A 17,243-nucleotide genomic window follows, 5' to 3' on the forward strand; every position below is an offset into this window, starting at 1 on the left:
GTTAATGAATGTCTTAACAGGGAAGAAGAGGCAAGGCAATTACACAGAGCAGTCCCGGTGCCCCTTCCCCACTAAGGGGTCTGATCCTGGTATTAAGCTGCTTTAGAAAATGACAGAGGCATCATTAAAACGTTTCACCTCTTTAAAAAGATTATTAAAAAAAAAGGAACCACCATTCGCAGTAAAGAGTGGCGAGGTATGTGAGCAGCTGTGACTCCTGTCTTTACAGGGTGTGTGCTAGCAGTTAAAGCACTGGCTTCAGGTAGTGTCCAGGAGCTTGTCCCGACTCTGCAAGGACACAAAAAGACCCACCCAACATTCTGTGAAAACCCTGATGCTTAAATGACTGCAGATAGACTATTAATCACCAAAATTGCATCACTGCAGTTAAAAGGGATATCCCACCACATAAAATTAAGCCCATCAGCCAGAGACCTACCTTTGCAGAGCAATCCCAAGGCTGCATAGGTAACAAATTTAAAGGCAGCGGGTGGGAGGAGAGCTTTACCACACTGAGAAGTGTTTTAACAAGTGCACAACTCTTACTAACGAAGCGTATTGTATTTGCATCCAAGCCTGCACTTCCAAAACCATTTTGCAGGTTCCCTCCTGCCGCCGCCAGCCAGGCCGAGGCCCGCTCGCTGCCCAGCGCCTTCGCCACCCGCTCGGGGCACGGCGCTTCGCCTCCACAGCCACAACAGCCACCTGTTCCCACGCGCGGCGGCCCCCGAGCGGACCCGGGCTCGTTCCTGGGCCCCGGCGCTGCCGCCCGTCCCCACGGGGGACCGGGAACCCCGGCCGCCACGGGACCCCCAGGGGGCCTGTGACCCCCGGGCCGCCCTGCCCCGCTGCCCCTCGACCCCCCACGGGGCTCGGGATCCCCGGGCCGCCCTGCTCCCCGCACACCCGCCTGCAGGAGCAGGGGCCGGGGCCGGCTCCCCCTCCCGCCTCCCGTGCTGGGCTTGGCACCCCTCGGCAGATCCACTCACGTCGCGGATACAGCGTGACAAATTTCACCAGAAACCCCACACCCCTCCCGGCAGCAGCCCAAACTTCACGTTTTATACCCACCCCCCCCTCTTTCCTCTACGTTTCTAGAGGCTGCTCCCGGGGGCCGCCTCAGGCGGAATGGCGCCCTCCCCCCCCCAGCCCGGCCCGCAGCATCCCCGCAGGGAGCCGCGGCCCCACACCCGCCCCGGGAAGGCCGGGGGGCCCCGCCGCTGATGGCGACCGGGTGAAACCCACGGGAAGGCGGCGACGGGCCGAGCTGGGGCTGAGCCCCGCTCCGCAGCGGGCTGCCCGGGCCGGGGGGGCCGCCGAGGGGAGGCAGCCCGGGGCGGCGGGGGGGAAGGCGACCAGGCATGACCCAGCCCTGAGGAGAGGCGGCCCCGACGTGGCGGCCCCGGGGGCTCCCGCCCAGCGCCCGCCTGAGGGGCCCGGCCCGGGGCACCTCTGCGCGGCCGGGGCTGCGGCGGCGGGCGGGGGCCGGAGCCCCGGGACCAGCGCTGCGAGCCGGGCTAAGGGGAGCCGGGCAGAGGGGAGCCGCGCCAAGCGGCCCGCTGCAGCACGGGCGGCGGCCGAGGGGGCCGGGGGCTGCCGCCCTCCTCCTGCGGCGGGGCAGGGCGGGCGGCTGGGAACTCGGCGCAGAAGTTTGGGGCCGGGGAGAAGGGCGGCCCCGTCCCGCTTACCTGAAGACACAGTCGTCCCGGGCGTCCCTGGCCGGGGAGTTCAGCCCGTGCTTTTTGTTGAAGAGCTTCTGGAACAGGGTGGGCGGCATCTTGGGGCGCCGCCGCTGCCCCCCGCCGCCGAGGCGCTGGGCTCCGCGCAGCGCCGTCCCCTCGCCGCGGCTAGTTCCGCCCGCCCGACTCCATTCGGTGTCACAGTCATATGACAGAAATTAGTCACCCAGCGCTGCCAGAAGGGGAGGGCCGGCGGGGCGGGCCCGGCCGGGCGCTGCGCGGGCCGCTCACTGGCTGCGGCCCCGGCCCCACGTGGGGAGCGGCCCCGGGGCGAGCAGCCGCCGCCGGTAGCCCCGGGCCCGCCGGCGGGGAAGCGGCAGCGCTGCCACCAACGGCGGCGGGGGACTCGCCCGCCCCAGCAGCTTCTGCGGCGGCAACCGCGGGCGGGAGGGGGGGGGAACACACGCAGCGGCCGCCCCAGGATAACGCGCCCCGGCCCCGCTCTCCTCCAGCGGGCAGGGAAGGCAGAAGCACCAAAGGCACGACGAGGCCCAGGCCCAGCACCGCCCCCCGCGACCCTGCCTGCACCCCCGCCCCGTCCTGCCGCCCCCCCGGGCCAGCGGCACGGCACCCGAGGGGGCCGCCTCCACCTCTGTATTTCGGACTTAATACGCGGCAGGTGAACGCAGAACAAGCCTACAAACAAAACAAAGAAGTGCGATTGCTTTTATAAAAGCAAAAGGAGCCGTGGAGTTTTGCAAAACTTTTATTAGTAAATGTTTAAATGAAATGGAAATCCTGGTTACAGTTAAGAGTCTCCTCCAAGCCTTGCTGTTCAGATACAACACTACTAGAAAGTTTAATTAAGGACTGACAAAACTGACTCATCTGCTTTCCCTAGAAAATGGAATTAAACCGGGTATGATGTAAGATTAAATTAAGCAGATTATTTTTAAAAGGCCTAATTTAGTGCATGTGTAACATATCTATACAACAACTCTTGACAGTCAGCCATCTGTAGGAACTTTGGTTTTCATCTACTAGAAGTTGAAGATAATTTTAACAGAAAATAGGAAATGACATTTAGATGCAACTTTTCCTCCTTGTGCTGTATGGAAGATACAACTGCCTGTCACAGCTTTAGAGATGAACACCCCCTCACCACGTGAAAGCCCCCTAGCTTCGAGATGGGCACGCAAATACTGTCTCAGACATAAAAAGTCCTGAGGGAACACCACGAACTAATAGAATTTTGGCCAGAATACATAACTCTGCTTTCAGTAGTTTCACAATTTACAGCGATGAAGATTTAGCTAATATCAAGTGCAGTACAATTCAAGCTGAAGAGTCCCTTTAAAAGTAAAATACTTGCCTCTTCCAAAACTCTATTAATAGAGCAAGTGATTCTGGTAGGTATGTCAATCAAGCCTTAATCAAGGGAGTGGAGGGTGGACAGCAAGAGAAAAAGTGATAAATACAAGTTTAATCGTCCATGCTCTTGTTAAAAATCCCTGTACAGGCAGATCTTCATACCTACACAAAGAACACTAGTTTCAACCGTGTCCACTCAGTGCGCGTTGCCTTCGGCCCAAACCTCTCCTGCGTTTAGAGATTATGAGCCAGAACAGAACCATTTGCACGTAAGGGCTTTACCCTCCAACAGTACAACTAGTACATGTACCCGTGTAGCACTCTGGTGTGAGAAGCAAACATCTTTCATCATCTCCAACCACTTTAAGTCAAAGTCTCCTAGAAGTACACTTCAGATAACAGAACTAACTGAACCGTGTTAATGAAAAACCTCTTGCATATTTATATTAGATATATAAATCTATATTAAATACAGATTTATGTATAATACATTTACTAAACATGCATTCGCAATGCACAATTCCTAGTGATGAAGTATTATCACAGTTCTTGCACAGACTGACTCACTAAGCAATTCCATTCACGCCATTAAGACTTCATCATGTCTAGGATGAGAGAGAGCAGCCCTATTGACACTGAACAGATTTCTCTCCTGAATCACTGCAGAAATAAGCTCTTCTGTACTACCCGTTAACTGGCTGTGACCCATAACCTTTATCCACTAATATGGAAGAGCCAGTTTCCACTTTGAATGAAATTTTATGCAGTCATTCTTCAGTTTAAAACCAAAACATGGGTAAATGCCTTCCCTTTGAGAAAAGCAGAACAAGAGTAGATATTGTTGCGGCCTCAGCATGAATAAGATTTCCTTCCCTGGGGCAGAGCGCTAGTCTGGTAATTAATTACACTTTCTCTGAGAGTCAGACAAAAGATGAAAATAAGAAGCAGCGCTTTCATAACTGAAGAGAAGGACAAGAGAGATTGTGGCTCATGGTATTTCTGTCCTTCTAACATAGCCTCCTCACATCAAGAAAAACAAAAGCAAAACTCAGCAGTATTTGGGCGCTACAACTAACTCCAGGGTTACACACCATATTTGCTTCTCTTGTACTCTCCAGTTAGCTTGTCAGTGTTAGTCTGTTTCTTGCATAGAAACTTCAAAATGGTTTGAGGTAAAGTAAGTGTTTTTGCCTAGGACTCTGAGAATACCCTTATGACAAACATCTCTCATCCTAGATCATCCTTTACTTGAACAATCATCATCATAACAACTTATTAGATACATAACTTTCAATTTTGCTTAAAACTGCATCAAAGAGCTCACCTCTATCTCCTAGGGGCTCTAGATTCTTGCATAACTACCGGTGGCTTAGTATTTGCAAGAACAAGGATATTGATAATTAGAAGCATACCTGAGAGGACTCCAAGGAGTTATTGGCAGAATTCATTCTACTAACACTTAAAAGGAAAAATAACTTAATGGCATAATTTCTAACCTTGAGCCATATGGTATGTTTATACAATACTTGTTCGTAGACTAATCTAGCAGCATTAATATGCACTTCCTTCTACCCCAGAGCTCAGGGTCTGAACTTTCACAGGTATTTTCAAATGTAGTCAAACTAATTAAAGTTGTGGATTTTCTAAGTCTTCTTGACGTGCTCTTTTTGGAAATACACAACTATTTTCCAGGGCATGAACATTCTGGGTGATAATACTGAGAAACAAACTCAGACTTTAAGAGGTTTGGAAAGCCATACTATAATTTTAAAACATTGAAAAACTTCCTTTATAACTACAAAAGTCTGAGTAAGGGGCAGTGTAGTGAGAACACCATAGGGGATCCAAATTACTTTAGCCTGCAGTGAATTCAAGTGGAGAAAAACCATGCTCTTGTTTTCTGAAGCATTCAGCACATTTATGGATTAACAATCCACAAACTGAACTGGAAGCACTGACTGGGAATGTATCCTATATGTCACACAGTGTGAGAAGGAACCTGAAAATCCAGAATACTGGTATCAGTTCTTGAGACAGTTCAGCTATAAAAGGGTTTTTTCCACCCTTGTATTCATGTAAGGCACCTACTTCCTTCACCCAAGTCTGAAGCCACTAGAAGACCCAATGACTGAGATAAGTGAAACTACAAAGTGACAGAGATGAAGACAGGAAGGACTCCAAGATGACAGTGGATGTGCCTAGAATGGTGACAGCGCTTATTATAAAAAGCTAGCATGCAGTGATGGTAGGGTGAAGAAGACTTGTTTTCATGTTCTGTAAATGAATTTACAGCAGAAGACACAGAGTCCTATACCTCCAAAGTTCTGGAGACCAAAGCATTCAAGGAGTGCATTTATACAAAGCATACAAGGAGTACACAAGAATTGGCTAGTGTACTATTGACCTCTGGGTCGCTGAAGGCAGATGAATGCTTTACACATGCATTTCCAGGACATGCAGCTACCTTTATAAACAGCATTAACACTGCTTTACTCAAGCAGGGGTAACATCTTTAGATACAAATGCTACTGGAGAAACCTAGAAATCCTGGCAGAGCAAGGGCCAAAAATAATTCCATTAATGCAATTTGGTCTGCTGTTCCCAAGTCACACTTTTTAAAAACCTGAATGAAGAATCATCTTTAAGGATTTCTTACAGAACAATGCCCAGCATAAGATCTAGTTGCTCGTACAAAACCATTTAATATTAAAGTACTTGTGTGAACTATTTACAAGCTTACAGCAAAGCATTGTACTAAATTTCAAACAATGTATATGCCAAAAAAAATAAGGCCATTAATTACTGGTTAGTAGTTCTGTTTCACCTCCCTGCCACAGCAGAAAGACAGTTATTTCTTCTGTTGACTCCTGCTGAAACCCAGAAATCTCATCTGTCTTTAGAGTAGATCCAATTTTTGGTACTCGTAATATTATCTGGTGAAAAAAGGGTAAGTTAAATACTATCAGTTAAGCAGCACATTCTCAAGCGTAAAGGAAAGCTCATTGATCTGACAAGCCATTTAGATGTTCAACAGATATCCATGCTATCATTTCTTCGGAGGAATCTGAATCTTGTAGGTCAATTGCCAGTGAGAACAGTAGTTTTGAGTGTATGTACATTCCTAATGAAGAAAACCATCACTTGAAAGACTCCTTGAGCAGAGATGAAAACATCCAGCATACACCTCACCACCGCCACCTTTATGCAGCCTAATTCCCGATTCCTAGACTTTTCTAGAAAAGCAGTAACAAAACCAAACTTGTGTTCTGCCAACACTGGCTAATTCCTGAGATCCACTTGCCTATCAAGTACAACTTATGCTCTGTATTACCACAGTTCTCTTGGGCACGACTTAACATCCTTGTTCCTTGATCTGTACAGAACCATCAAATGATTGTCATTAATTCATACTTCCACACACTTAAAAAGCACTTCCCTGCACGCTAGATGCTGAATGTAACTCAATCTGTAATGAAGTAGGAGAGTATTTGGACCTAAGAGACTGCAATTACATTGAAAATTTGTGTATATTCAGTATTTTTGAAAGCTATTATGCTTATGCAGTATCTCTGTATTAAATTAAAGCAGCCCAAGTGACACATACAACTGGCAGAAAGCTTGCAGACATTGTCTGTAAAGAACGACTTCAAACTTAGGAAGATGTACGCCATCCAGCGGCACGGCGGGGAACTGCAAGGGAGACTGGAAAGGGAGCGGATTTCGCCTCTATGGTACTGATGAGTGAGTTTTGTACACAGTTCTCATTTTTGTTTAACAAAAGCCTAGGAAGTGAAGAAAGGAGATTCCCCTATGTTAAGGGTCTCAGGAGAAAACCACAGAAACCTTTAGAAAGAAACTGATAATTTTAAAATACACCCTACTATAAGAACTACTTTTTGGGGGGGTGGGGGGGTGGGAATACTGAACGCTAAAGAGCTCAGTTTAGCTGAGCAAGATATAAAACACCCCAGTGGCTGAAAAGTTGAAGTCAGATATATTCACGCTAGAAATAAGGCACGGGATAACAATTTACTAAACAAGCTGGTATCTTTTCTAGGGAGTCTCTGTACCAGCACTGAAGCTCAAAGTTACGTTGAGGAGTAACTGGAAGAGGTGCAGATATCCCGCTTACCTAGCAGCACTTCAGGCCTTAACGATCCAGCCTAGGAAACGGCTATACTGTATGAATTCCTTTGCTAAAGGTCCGTGAAGGAGAAAGCGTTAGTGTACTTCCTTAGCGAAGTACTGTTGCACAAGAACACCGTTAGGTCAGAAATTCAAAGTTTTCAGCCTTTTTTACTATTTAGCCTTGTGATTCTTCCAAATATTCAGACTTAAGAAAAAGAAGCCACCTTTAAACACTCAAACAGCCAGTGAACTGCACAGTGAACCAGTTCTAAATTCTGTTACCTTCAGGGACTCCTTCGGGAAGGCAGAACGCTTTTGTGTTAACTGGAATTGGGTGAGGTTTGGAAGGCCTCTGGCGTGGTGAAGTTCTAACGATGGAGCAGATTTCTTGTCTGCCACACAGAGGCTGGAAAGATTAATGACATTTCACTCATACAACTATTTCCATCGAAGAAATTCTTCTAGGGAAATTAAGAGATGACATGCACATTTCAAGGGATGTCATTAGAAAATATTTAGGACTACCTGTGTACACTTAATATGCTATTAGAAAGGGTGATAGAACGCTTCGAAGTTTAAAAATTCTCTTTAGCCGTTTGTAATACTGTCAGGCTTAAATATATAGTAAATTACATACTAGCATGCCAAAACTGGATTTAAAGAGTATAATAAAATCAGGACCTCAAAACCATTCTTTTCTCCTGGAGTTCAAGGAATATTTCTGTTTCTGAGCTCAGAGATGCAGGAACAGCTTCTTCTGAATTTACATATGGACCTGTGGTATTCAGCAATAGGTCATCTGCAGGTGAGGCTTTGCACACCAGTGACAAGCTAAGCTGCAGCTCCATCAAAATTTTAAACATACAGCAATAACTGCCCAAATAAACAATACACAACAATTCAAATTGACCGACACTTTTTGGCTCATGCAAAAGATGTTCTGTTGCTTAAAAAATATAGTTTAGGACTCCAGTAATTCCTGTCTTCAGCCTACAATGAGACCCTGATGTTCTCTATTCGTTAATCTAGTATCCATGAAACTCAAGTATGCTTGCAATAACACTAGGAAATCCCAGGATGATTTTCTGCCCAATACTCTCCTGCAAAATCACGCAGACTTTCTATTTTAGCAGTCTCCCTTTTTCTAAAAGATGTTAAGAGTTTGCCAGTTTCGTTGGGAGCTATGGCATGAAAGCGAGAGATGTCACTTCTATTCCTGCAGAGAGAAGTGGTGTTACTATACTACATTTACTGGCAAAGAATTCAAACTGGCATTTAAATATCAAGTTTTTATCAAAGTAGTAATGCAAGTAAGGCTACCAGGTGCCATTTTTAAATTAGAAGATGTAAAAATACAAAACAGATAACTACCTACAACAAAGAAACTAGTTATTTTAACTGTCCAGCTAATAGAATTTAACATGTAGTTTGTTGTGCGATTTGTATTGTAGCGCAAGTATAGCCAGAATTGGACCTTGCCATGAAGAACTATTTGTTTGGGTTTAATCATTTAAAAGAAAAAAGCATCAGGATAGACACTCACATTTAGCTCTGCAGGCCGAGCATCATCAAGATTATTTTCCCCTGTGATCAGCATGGTGGAACTCATTTGCTAAACAAAAACAGAGAAGAATTCAGCACCAATTATTTGCTGTTTATTATTAGTCCTACAGTATTCCCTTAGTACACAATACCATTTGTAACAACTCCATTTAGAATTAATAATAGTTTTTTTCAGGTTTAAGTACTGAATTCCTGTTGTTCACTTTTTTGTTCTTATGCTTTCCAAAATTAAGACAAAGAATCAGTTTACTGCAGCACAAAGCACACACATTTCAGGTCCCCGTCACAACTAGGGGATAAAGCACTTCCTACCACTTCTCATATTTAACTGTAACTTTTGTCAGGATTTAAAACTCTCATGTCAATTTTATATCTTTGCTAATCAGCAGGGCACAATGGGAATACTACCCACCACAGCATCTGTCCGTTTGGATGGCAGTACATCTGCTGCCAACTCCACCGATTTGGCTGAAGTGTTTCCCGAGGCATCAAGCTGACTGAATGATAACGCAGAATTTTTTTCCTTTTTCTTACACTTCAGCATTTTGGGTTTAGCAGTTTGATTATCAGACTAAAAGGTGAAACAATTACATTTTGTGTTATAAAGTGAATCTCCATAGTCTGGTAAACATTAACAGAGTCCCACTGTCATACCCAAACACAACCAATTCAGTACCACTGGCACAGTCTGAAAACCAGTGAGCTCAGGGGGCACCCACGACTATTACTGCTATTCTGAGGTAGAGCAAGCTACAGCTTCACTACCAGATGTACAAGCTACAGGCAAGCACCCCTTTCAAGGGAACTGCAACACTTCTAAGTGGAGTCTTGCATGTATACAGGGAAAAAGCAAGTCATCTGTGTTAAAACCTCGCTGATCTATTAAGGATCCTTCACCTTTCCTTCCGGTCCTAACGGTGAAGAACAGCGCATACCAGTTCTTAGGTCTGGAGTTCTCTCTCTTGCGGCTGTAATTTTACAGACTTTTTTCCCTGTGATAAAATTTTCAACAAGTTTAATTAACTTTGAGACAAAGACCACAACTACTCTCCAACCCATGTCTTACAGGACAGCTTTCAAAGAGGGATCGTTCCAAAGCCACCCATGTAAACACACTTCCTCCCTTCAGTACAACCCTCCTCTCCCTCCCAACAGGGCTGCTTTTACCCTTTCCTTGAGGAAACAAGGTTGCTTATTAATCTTATGCTCACCTGGCTATACTGCTAGGCACTCATAACGTGGGAGCAGAGGAACTGCATAATCACAGCAGTCTTTGCCAGTGGCAACTTCTGCTGCTATTACTGTCCAAATTAAGCACAGGAAAATTATGCGGTACCTGAGCTGTAGCCAGAATTGCATCACTCAGAGTCCAGAACTGTAGCTACATGAGAGACTACTAATAGTATCTGTGAAGCTGCTATAAAATAAGTTCAAGTAAGGAGCATGACACAAACAGTTCTGTTCCTGGATAAGTCAAATAAGACTGATTTTCATTGAGCATCACAGGTGATTAAATAAAAAAACTCAGGGTTTGGGTTTTTTTTGCTCTACTAACACATGAATTAGAACCAAGTATTACTCACAGAGAAGGTTTTCAATTCACACTTCCCCTTCTAGACACAGTTGAGCTTAGCCTGTGCTGGGGGACAAATGACCCAGTGGAAGCTTGGTTCTGTTATTTTGGCATCATTTAAGTTTGGGTAGAATATTCTGTTGTCTCACAGCTAGTACAACTGCTTCAGGTTGTATTTTACCTGCCAAAGTAGTTGAAACACTTAACGCTGAAGAACTATAATTGCAATTTGATGGTCGCTTTCTAGAAGAGGAGGAAAAAAGGGAACAACTATTCTGAACGAATGTTAAAGTTAAAAAAAACCAAACACACCACCACCAATGTATAAGGAAATAATAGGAAAATATAGACTGGGTGAAAAGGGCTAAAGCTTCTTTTTAAAAATATTGTTACCGAGTTACTTAATCACACTTAACAGTTATTTGATAGTTTATCATCAAGTCACACAGCTTTTTCTGAAGATACTTGCAATTTAAGACCCACAGAAGACATACTCAGCACTGAAGCATATTAGGACAGAACATATTCAAGGAGGATGCAGGGGAAAATTAGGTTCACAATAAAATTCAGATTGAATTGTCTAAAGATCTGTAACACTGTAAGATTGGTATAAATGAGTTATGAATGGAAATGTCTGCATGTAAAAGACTGGAAACAGCAGTACAAGGGTTAAAAGAATTTATACTGTTCCTAGAAAAGCACTCACGTTACTCAGGTTTTTATGTCAGGACCTGAAGGCAACACTGTGACAAGGCCAAGTACAGAAGACCCTTCATTGTGACCAAAGCATCCTGCAGATGACTTGTCAACAGAAACCCTGGCATCCTAACAGCAGGAGGATGGCACCGGGGTCGCAGCATATCACATACACCATTCTACTTCCTGGTAGACATGTATTACAAACAAGAAAACCTGACAATGGGCAGCAACCTGCCCCAAGACTTAAAAAGGCTGAAGTCAGCATTATTCTGAAGGAAAGGCATACCCGTATGAGCTGATGATTCCTAAAGAATATAAAAGATGCACCCAAAACCTAGTTTTGTCCTGGCTAACTACAGAACACCAGAGACTTAACGAGGAGTTGACAAGAGGTACCCTTCACACCCTGTTCTGCACAGGCAACGCTGGCCAGACCACCTGGGCACACACACCTTGCTGACTGCGACTGAATGAAATCTGACAGCGAAACTGCAACTGGATGAAAGCAAGTTATTTAGGGATTTTGTAAATAAACATCCCCTTCCCCAAAATCCTTCAGTGAGTTTTCTTGCATTGATTTCCCTTACAGTTACAAGATCAAGCAAATTCTGTAAAGCAAACTCTTACTTGACTTAATGCACCAATTTCAAAGTCAGCAAAGACACAGGTAGCTGAAACTCAGAAGAAGCGTGTGCAGGATCAGAGGTTTATTCATACTGGCCTTCCTTTTAAATACCATTCAGAAGAGAAAAAACTGAACATTTATGTGCATCAAAGAGTCTGCTTTGCACATTACCTTCTAGCGTATTGGTCTTGAAAATCCTCCGGACCAGGTTCTAAAAAAACCATAAAAGCTAAACTTTAAAAGAAAAAGCAATGCAAACTAGGCAATGTTTTAGTGCACACTGAATTATAAGGCAAAGTATTACAAGCAAGCACAGACCGCTAACAGGGAGCTGTTCCCCATTATGCAGACATGCCTTAATGAAATTATTGTCACATATTTTACACAGGTTCCTTGCAACAGAGTGAGGTTTGTTTATGTATATATTCTGAAGTACTGTTGAAAAGAATTACCTAATATTGCTGAAACATTTGAGATCTGTGGCATCTTATCTATGGTCACTGCTCTGCTGGAATTCAGGAGAGTAGAGTTCTTGTACTTGCCAAAGTCCTCAGAGTAGAAACTGCTTTCTTCTGGACATAAGAGATATAATTGCAAGCTTCTCATGCTGAAATTCATTGAGTTATTAAATTTGTGGCCAAAATTAAAGCAATCACATTGACAAGATAGGAGCTCCAAAGCAAAGTGAAAGCATTGCCTTGGTTCAAACAGCTGCAGAATAGTTTCGGAAGAATTTGACTCAAAGTAGATTTGTTGGTCATCCCCAATAAGCAGCTTGTGCGTGCTGTTTGGTGAATACTTTTAAGTTTACAGTATCATGCACATTACACCAGGACCTGATTCACACTGGATTGGAGGACCAGATATACAGATCCCATGTTAAGCAAAGGCTGGCTTACAGCAAATATCTGACATGGTGAGTCAGACCAAGAGACTAGTCTTCCTATTGTAGATAGTCCCCCCACATTTTCTACATCAAACAAAGATCAAAAACCCAGAACTCTCACCTGAACATCTGAATGTTTCAGGGGATGGGCAACTGCTCAGGCTGTCACTAGTACTTGTGTTACCAACTGCAGTTCTATCCACATCTAAACATTCTAGGAGAAAGGTTGAAACACCTGTAGGAAGAGTCATTCCTGTACCTAGAGAGAGAGACAAAAAAGCTGGCTACCAAAAAAAGAAAAAAAAAGTATCATCTTGCACAAACCATTAGGATTTCCTTATCTAAGTTCCATTCCTGAGATGAGTTAAATATTGTCAAGTCAGTATCTTATACCAATTCTTAATACAGTTAAAGAAACAAATAAACAAAGGGCACCCTGAAGCCAAATTTACACTACCATAAGCTAACAGAAGGCAAGTTCCTTGCCCAAGGCTCACCAGAAATACCTGAAGAATTTAGCCTCTGGTAAGGCAATTCTTAGGCAGGTTTGTTTTCAGAAGGACAAACTATTTACCCACAAGCTTTTAAAAACACAGCGCTGAATAAATTGAAGAACTCATGTCAACAATTAGTTCTGTCAATGATAAAACCAAGATCATGCGGTTTGCAGCAGGCTGGGCTCAGGACCGTCTCGGGTCTTGTAGGGGTCCTCTCCTGTTTGTGCTACCTACACTCAATTCATGTGAACCAAGCCACGTGCTAGACTAAGAGGCAGAAATCCAGCCAGTGGTCTCAAAACCTTTACTTTCTAATACCACACAGTCAGAACCAGTACAAGAACAGCACGCCAGTACTTTTATAGAACTATAATTAAAATTACATAACAAATTTTATATTTAGTTTTACACAGATATAAAAATATATTTAATAATATAAGATATTGCCATTAAACTCACTTGAAGTCCATTCAGCATCTTTCAGACTTTCTTTACTTTCAGAGCTGATTATCAGGGATTCCTAAAATTAAATGACCAATGCAAACAACCTGAGAAAACTGGATGTACACAAAGAAACCCAATTAAATGTATTCCTACATTACTAGATCAGAAACTTCCTGTCTGGTACTTCACCACTTAAACTTGCTATTCACAGTGTAATTTGTACTAGGGTTTTTCACGCATTGTTAACGAATCAGCAATCTGACTTTAAGTTCTAAAATTCATAACGAATACCCAATCATTTGATCCTAAAGTCTTTGTTGGATGACACTTCCAGTGAAGGCATACTGACATCAACTGCAGTTATGCATGATAGCAGTGGAGTAACAAATTCCCCTGTCGTTGGTTTTGGTTTAATTTGCATTTTTTGTTTGTTTGTTTTTTTAACCGCTGCTCACTTTCAGAATCCTGGACCATTTCTATAATTACAACTATGTCATGTATGTAGTGCATTCTACAAAACTAAATATTTGCAGGAAAGGTAAGTAACTGGTGGACTTTAAATAAGGGCTAACATTTTAAAGAAAAATATTTTTATACCAACATCACTGGAGCCCTTTGCTGTAACAGATTTCAGTTCAAACACCTGGTGAACTACTTTCTTGCCACTGCAGCATTAATCGTCCTTAACACTTTTGTTCAGTCATCTCAAAATACTTTGTTCCAATTTTATTAATACAAGGAAGAGCATAGCAGTGACTTGCCAAAGGTCTGTGTCTGAACTAGAAGTGAGCAAATTCTCTGGAATCACACTCTAATGAGATATCTTCCACACAACACAACTGCTACAGTCTTTCCTTGTTAAAGGATAATTAGCATTGATGTTTTCTCATGCTACTAATAGCTCCAACAGCTTTTATTCTGGCCAAAGACACAAGGAAGTGTCACCAAAATACAGGACAAAATACAGTTCAGCTGGAAGAGTGTGCGCACACACATGTAACTCACAGAAAATTCTACTTGATTAGAAAAATAATTTAACATGCCACGTTTCTTTGATTCATCCTCTATAAATTACTAGCAAAGAGCAAGACAGCATTCTCACCTTCAGTAGTACAGTGCTTTCTTCTGTTTTCTCTACTTTTATTTCCAAGTCCGTTTTTTCTTTGACATTTACCTGATCGCTGCAGTTGAAGAACAAAGCTAAGCTCAATATACAGAGCTACAACGGTCTAGAGGAAAGCAACAAAAACTACAAAATGCCCTTACGGGGTGCCAACAAATAATCTGACAAACATCGGTTTACTGATAATTCAGGCTGTGTCTCCCCAGGAGATGTCTCATGCAGGCAAAACAGTATCAATGATTAGCTAGTGTTAATAACAGTGTATTTGAATGAGTTCTAACAGACCTTTGGTTGCAAGAAGGGCTCACATTGGTAACTTCAAGATTTTCTTTGATACCTGGTAGGGTTTTCACACCAGATTTTCTCTTCAGACCTAAAGAAGAATAAATATTTAGCTCAGTAATTTTAGTTTTACTATTAGAATGTAGATTATTATTTCTAATAGGACATCTTTAGCTGTTTCCCCTCTTCTATGCTCATAAAAATTTTGACCCTAATACCAACAAGCACTGAAAAATCTGAATTTGCTTCATTATTTTTACCCAAGCTTTTTTTCAGCAGTATATCAACAAGAAAAAAAAAACAAACCCAAACCAGTAGACTTCAAGAAATACTTCAGGTGTTTTAGAAACCTTTTGATTAACAGAAAACAAACAAAAAACCAACATGCTGGAAGTGACCTTTACTCCACCTAGGTTCAAAGTACTTCGAGTCTAAATCAGTTTTAAATAGTTTCTCAGGCATATCATAAAAATTTCTACACCGCCTGGTGCTCACTCTATATAATTCCAAAGGCCATGATAACACACTTACTTAGGAACCAGGAAATTTCAGAAACATATTTCCACAGCCTAAAACCAACTTTATAAGCTGTTTAGTTTTGTGGTTTACTTTCAGTAACCAGGAACTAGAAACAGCCAAACTTTTCTAGAGTGCACTTTCACGACAGCGAGTTAAATGAGCACCCATCCATCTCCACACTCAGCATGGTGCAGAGGCCTTCAGCCGAAGCTTCCAGGGAGTTCAGGACAGGACAGCGTGTGAACAGGGCTCATCCCTTTCCTGAACAGGGCTCATCCCTTTCCCTCTTTCTTCCAAAAGCATGGAAGTTATGCAAAGCAAGCAGACCTCATGGCACCCAGTTGGGTACACACCAGTACAGAGCACCGGGAGCAGGAGGCAGCCGAGCAGGACCGAGACAGAAAGTAACGTTCATCATACTTGTAACAACAGTTTAAAGTCTTAAAACTGTTAAGTTACCAAGATCAGAGTGGCACCAAGACATCCCACGCTGGTCTTTCCCATTTACAAAGTTACCCTGCTGCTGCCAGCCTCCCACACCTTCTCCTCACACCCTGTTTTTTGTAAGGGCTCCGACTGCCAACACGAGAGCTGCTCAACCGCACTCCACACCAAGACTGCTCCTTTTGCAGAGCACATTAAATAATTTTTTAAAGCGACCTCTCAAAGGTGGGCAAGGCTCTTGTGCGGCCATCCTGAAGGAATCAATTAGCTGGGGGGGGGGGGGGGGGGGGGGGGGGGGGGCGCAAATAAAGCGTGGCTTACAAAAGGAAAACCCCTTTTTATGACCAACAGCTAAAGCAGCGGAGGAGCCCGCTCTCCCCAGGCTGCCCCCAGGCCGCCCCCGCCAGCCCCGCCGAAGCCACCAGCACTCAGGGGCTCAGCACGGACAAACCCCCCCCTCAGGGCGACCCGACCCGCCGGGCGCCTTCGCCCGCTCCCCCCGCCGCCGTGGGAAGCCGAGCGCAGCACGGAAAGCACCGCCCCGGGCCCGCTGCCTCCGGCCCTCGGCCAGGTCCCCGGCGGCGGGGAGCCCGGGCGGCGCAGCGCTTACTGCCGGCCTGCAGCCCGCGGCGCGCCGCGCTCCCGAAGAGCCGCCGCCGGGAGAGGCTGGCCCGGCTGCCGACTCCGCCCGGGTCAGCACCCGGCAGCGGGGACAAGCGGCGCTTCTTCCGCGGCGCCCGGGCGTGCCGGCACACCCGCTCCATGGCGGGCCGCGTCCCCGCAGCAGCCCCGAGCGGCCGGGGCCGCCCCCGCTGGCAAGTGCCGCGCCCTAGGGCCGGCGCCGAGCCCGCCCCGCCGCCCCAGCCCGCATGCGCGGCGCCACCCCCGGCCGGCGGCAGGCGGCGCTCCCGGCCCGCGCCAGCGCTCGCTGAGGGGGGACGGGCGGCCCCGGCGGGGGCTGTTGGGGGCGGAGGGACGGGGGCGCCGCTGGTCCCGGGCGCCTTACCCGCCGGCGCCTGGCCTGGGGGGGTTCTGTTGAACGCCTGTAAGCGAAGGTGGCGGGGAGGCGGCGGGAGCGCTGCCCCGGGCGGACCCCGCGGCCCTCAGGGCGGCCGGGCCGGAGGAGCCGTGAGGCGGGCGGGCGGCGCCAGGGGCGGCCGCGGGCTCGGAGCAAACACCGAATTCTGAGGCCAAATAATAGCGTGTCCTTGCCCGGAGCAGCGCTGCGGGCCCTTGCGGGGTGGCGCCGCCCTGACACCCGGCCCGGCTATCTGGCAGGGCCGGTGCTCGGACGCCTGGCACCCGAATGCGTGCCCGACCCGGGCGGGCCCTGCCCGGCTCACCGCCCCTAGCACGGACCGTCTGGGCGATCCTTCCCCGCGCCTGGAGCTCCATCCGGGGGAGAGGTGG

At 45.8% G+C, this 17,243-nt stretch overlaps 2 protein-coding genes across 10 annotated transcripts in view; both read right to left on the reverse strand.

Annotated features, from left to right (window-relative positions):
- The window catches only part of FNIP1 (folliculin interacting protein 1), a 70,435-nt gene extending 68,373 nt beyond the window's left edge, over window positions 1-2,062 (reverse strand). The window contains exon 1 of one of the 2 annotated variants that reach the window (XM_080400449.1): window positions 1,689-2,062. In XM_080400449.1, coding sequence (XP_080256575.1) covers window positions 1,689-1,777 — 89 coding nt within the window. In that variant the 5' untranslated portion in view covers window positions 1,778-2,062. The remainder of the gene's footprint in view (window positions 1-1,688) is intronic. The other variant, XM_080400451.1, reaches the window with a different exon arrangement.
- Window positions 2,063-2,427: 365 nt separating this feature from the next.
- On the reverse strand, window positions 2,428-17,182 carry MEIKIN (meiotic kinetochore factor). Of its 8 annotated transcripts, none has more exons than XR_013930201.1 (13): window positions 16,444-17,182; window positions 14,874-14,961; window positions 14,568-14,646; window positions 13,481-13,541; window positions 12,646-12,783; window positions 12,091-12,210; window positions 11,810-11,849; window positions 10,496-10,557; window positions 9,639-9,733; window positions 9,154-9,312; window positions 8,722-8,790; window positions 7,461-7,639; window positions 2,428-5,983 (listed from the first exon to the last, which is right to left on the reverse strand). XR_013930201.1 is itself a non-coding variant. In XM_080400475.1 (13 exons), the coding sequence occupies exons 1-13, from the start codon at window positions 16,595-16,597 to the stop codon at window positions 5,937-5,939; spliced, it is 1,233 nt and encodes a 410-aa protein (XP_080256601.1). In that variant the 5' UTR covers window positions 16,598-17,182; the 3' UTR covers window positions 2,428-5,936. The 8 variants fall into 8 exon arrangements, 6 of the variants coding, with proteins under 6 accessions (XP_080256601.1, XP_080256600.1, XP_080256602.1 ...); XR_013930202.1 differs by having other exon boundaries at window positions 2,428-6,832; XM_080400475.1 differs by having other exon boundaries at window positions 7,461-7,584; window positions 12,091-12,207.
- Between the last annotated feature and the right edge of the window lie 61 nt (window positions 17,183-17,243).

This window comes from Falco punctatus (genome assembly GCF_963210335.1).
Source record: "Falco punctatus genome assembly, chromosome: 8".
Lineage (NCBI taxonomy): Eukaryota > Metazoa > Chordata > Aves > Falconiformes > Falconidae > Falco > Falco punctatus.

Bases quoted from the DNA above. Each gene is read 5' to 3' on its own strand.
- MEIKIN (XM_080400474.1), bottom strand. From the start codon at position 16,597: ATGGAGCGGGTGTGCCGGCACGCCCGGGCGCCGCGGAAGAAGCGCCGC. The intron at 13,542-14,567 runs GTGAGAATGCTG...ATTTAATTTTAG, and splicing joins AAAGCACTGTACTACTGAAG to GAATCCCTGATAATCAGCTC. The intron at 10,558-11,809 runs GTAATGTGCAAA...CTCCTCTTCTAG, and splicing joins CAAGACCAATACGCTAGAAG to AAAGCGACCATCAAATTGCA.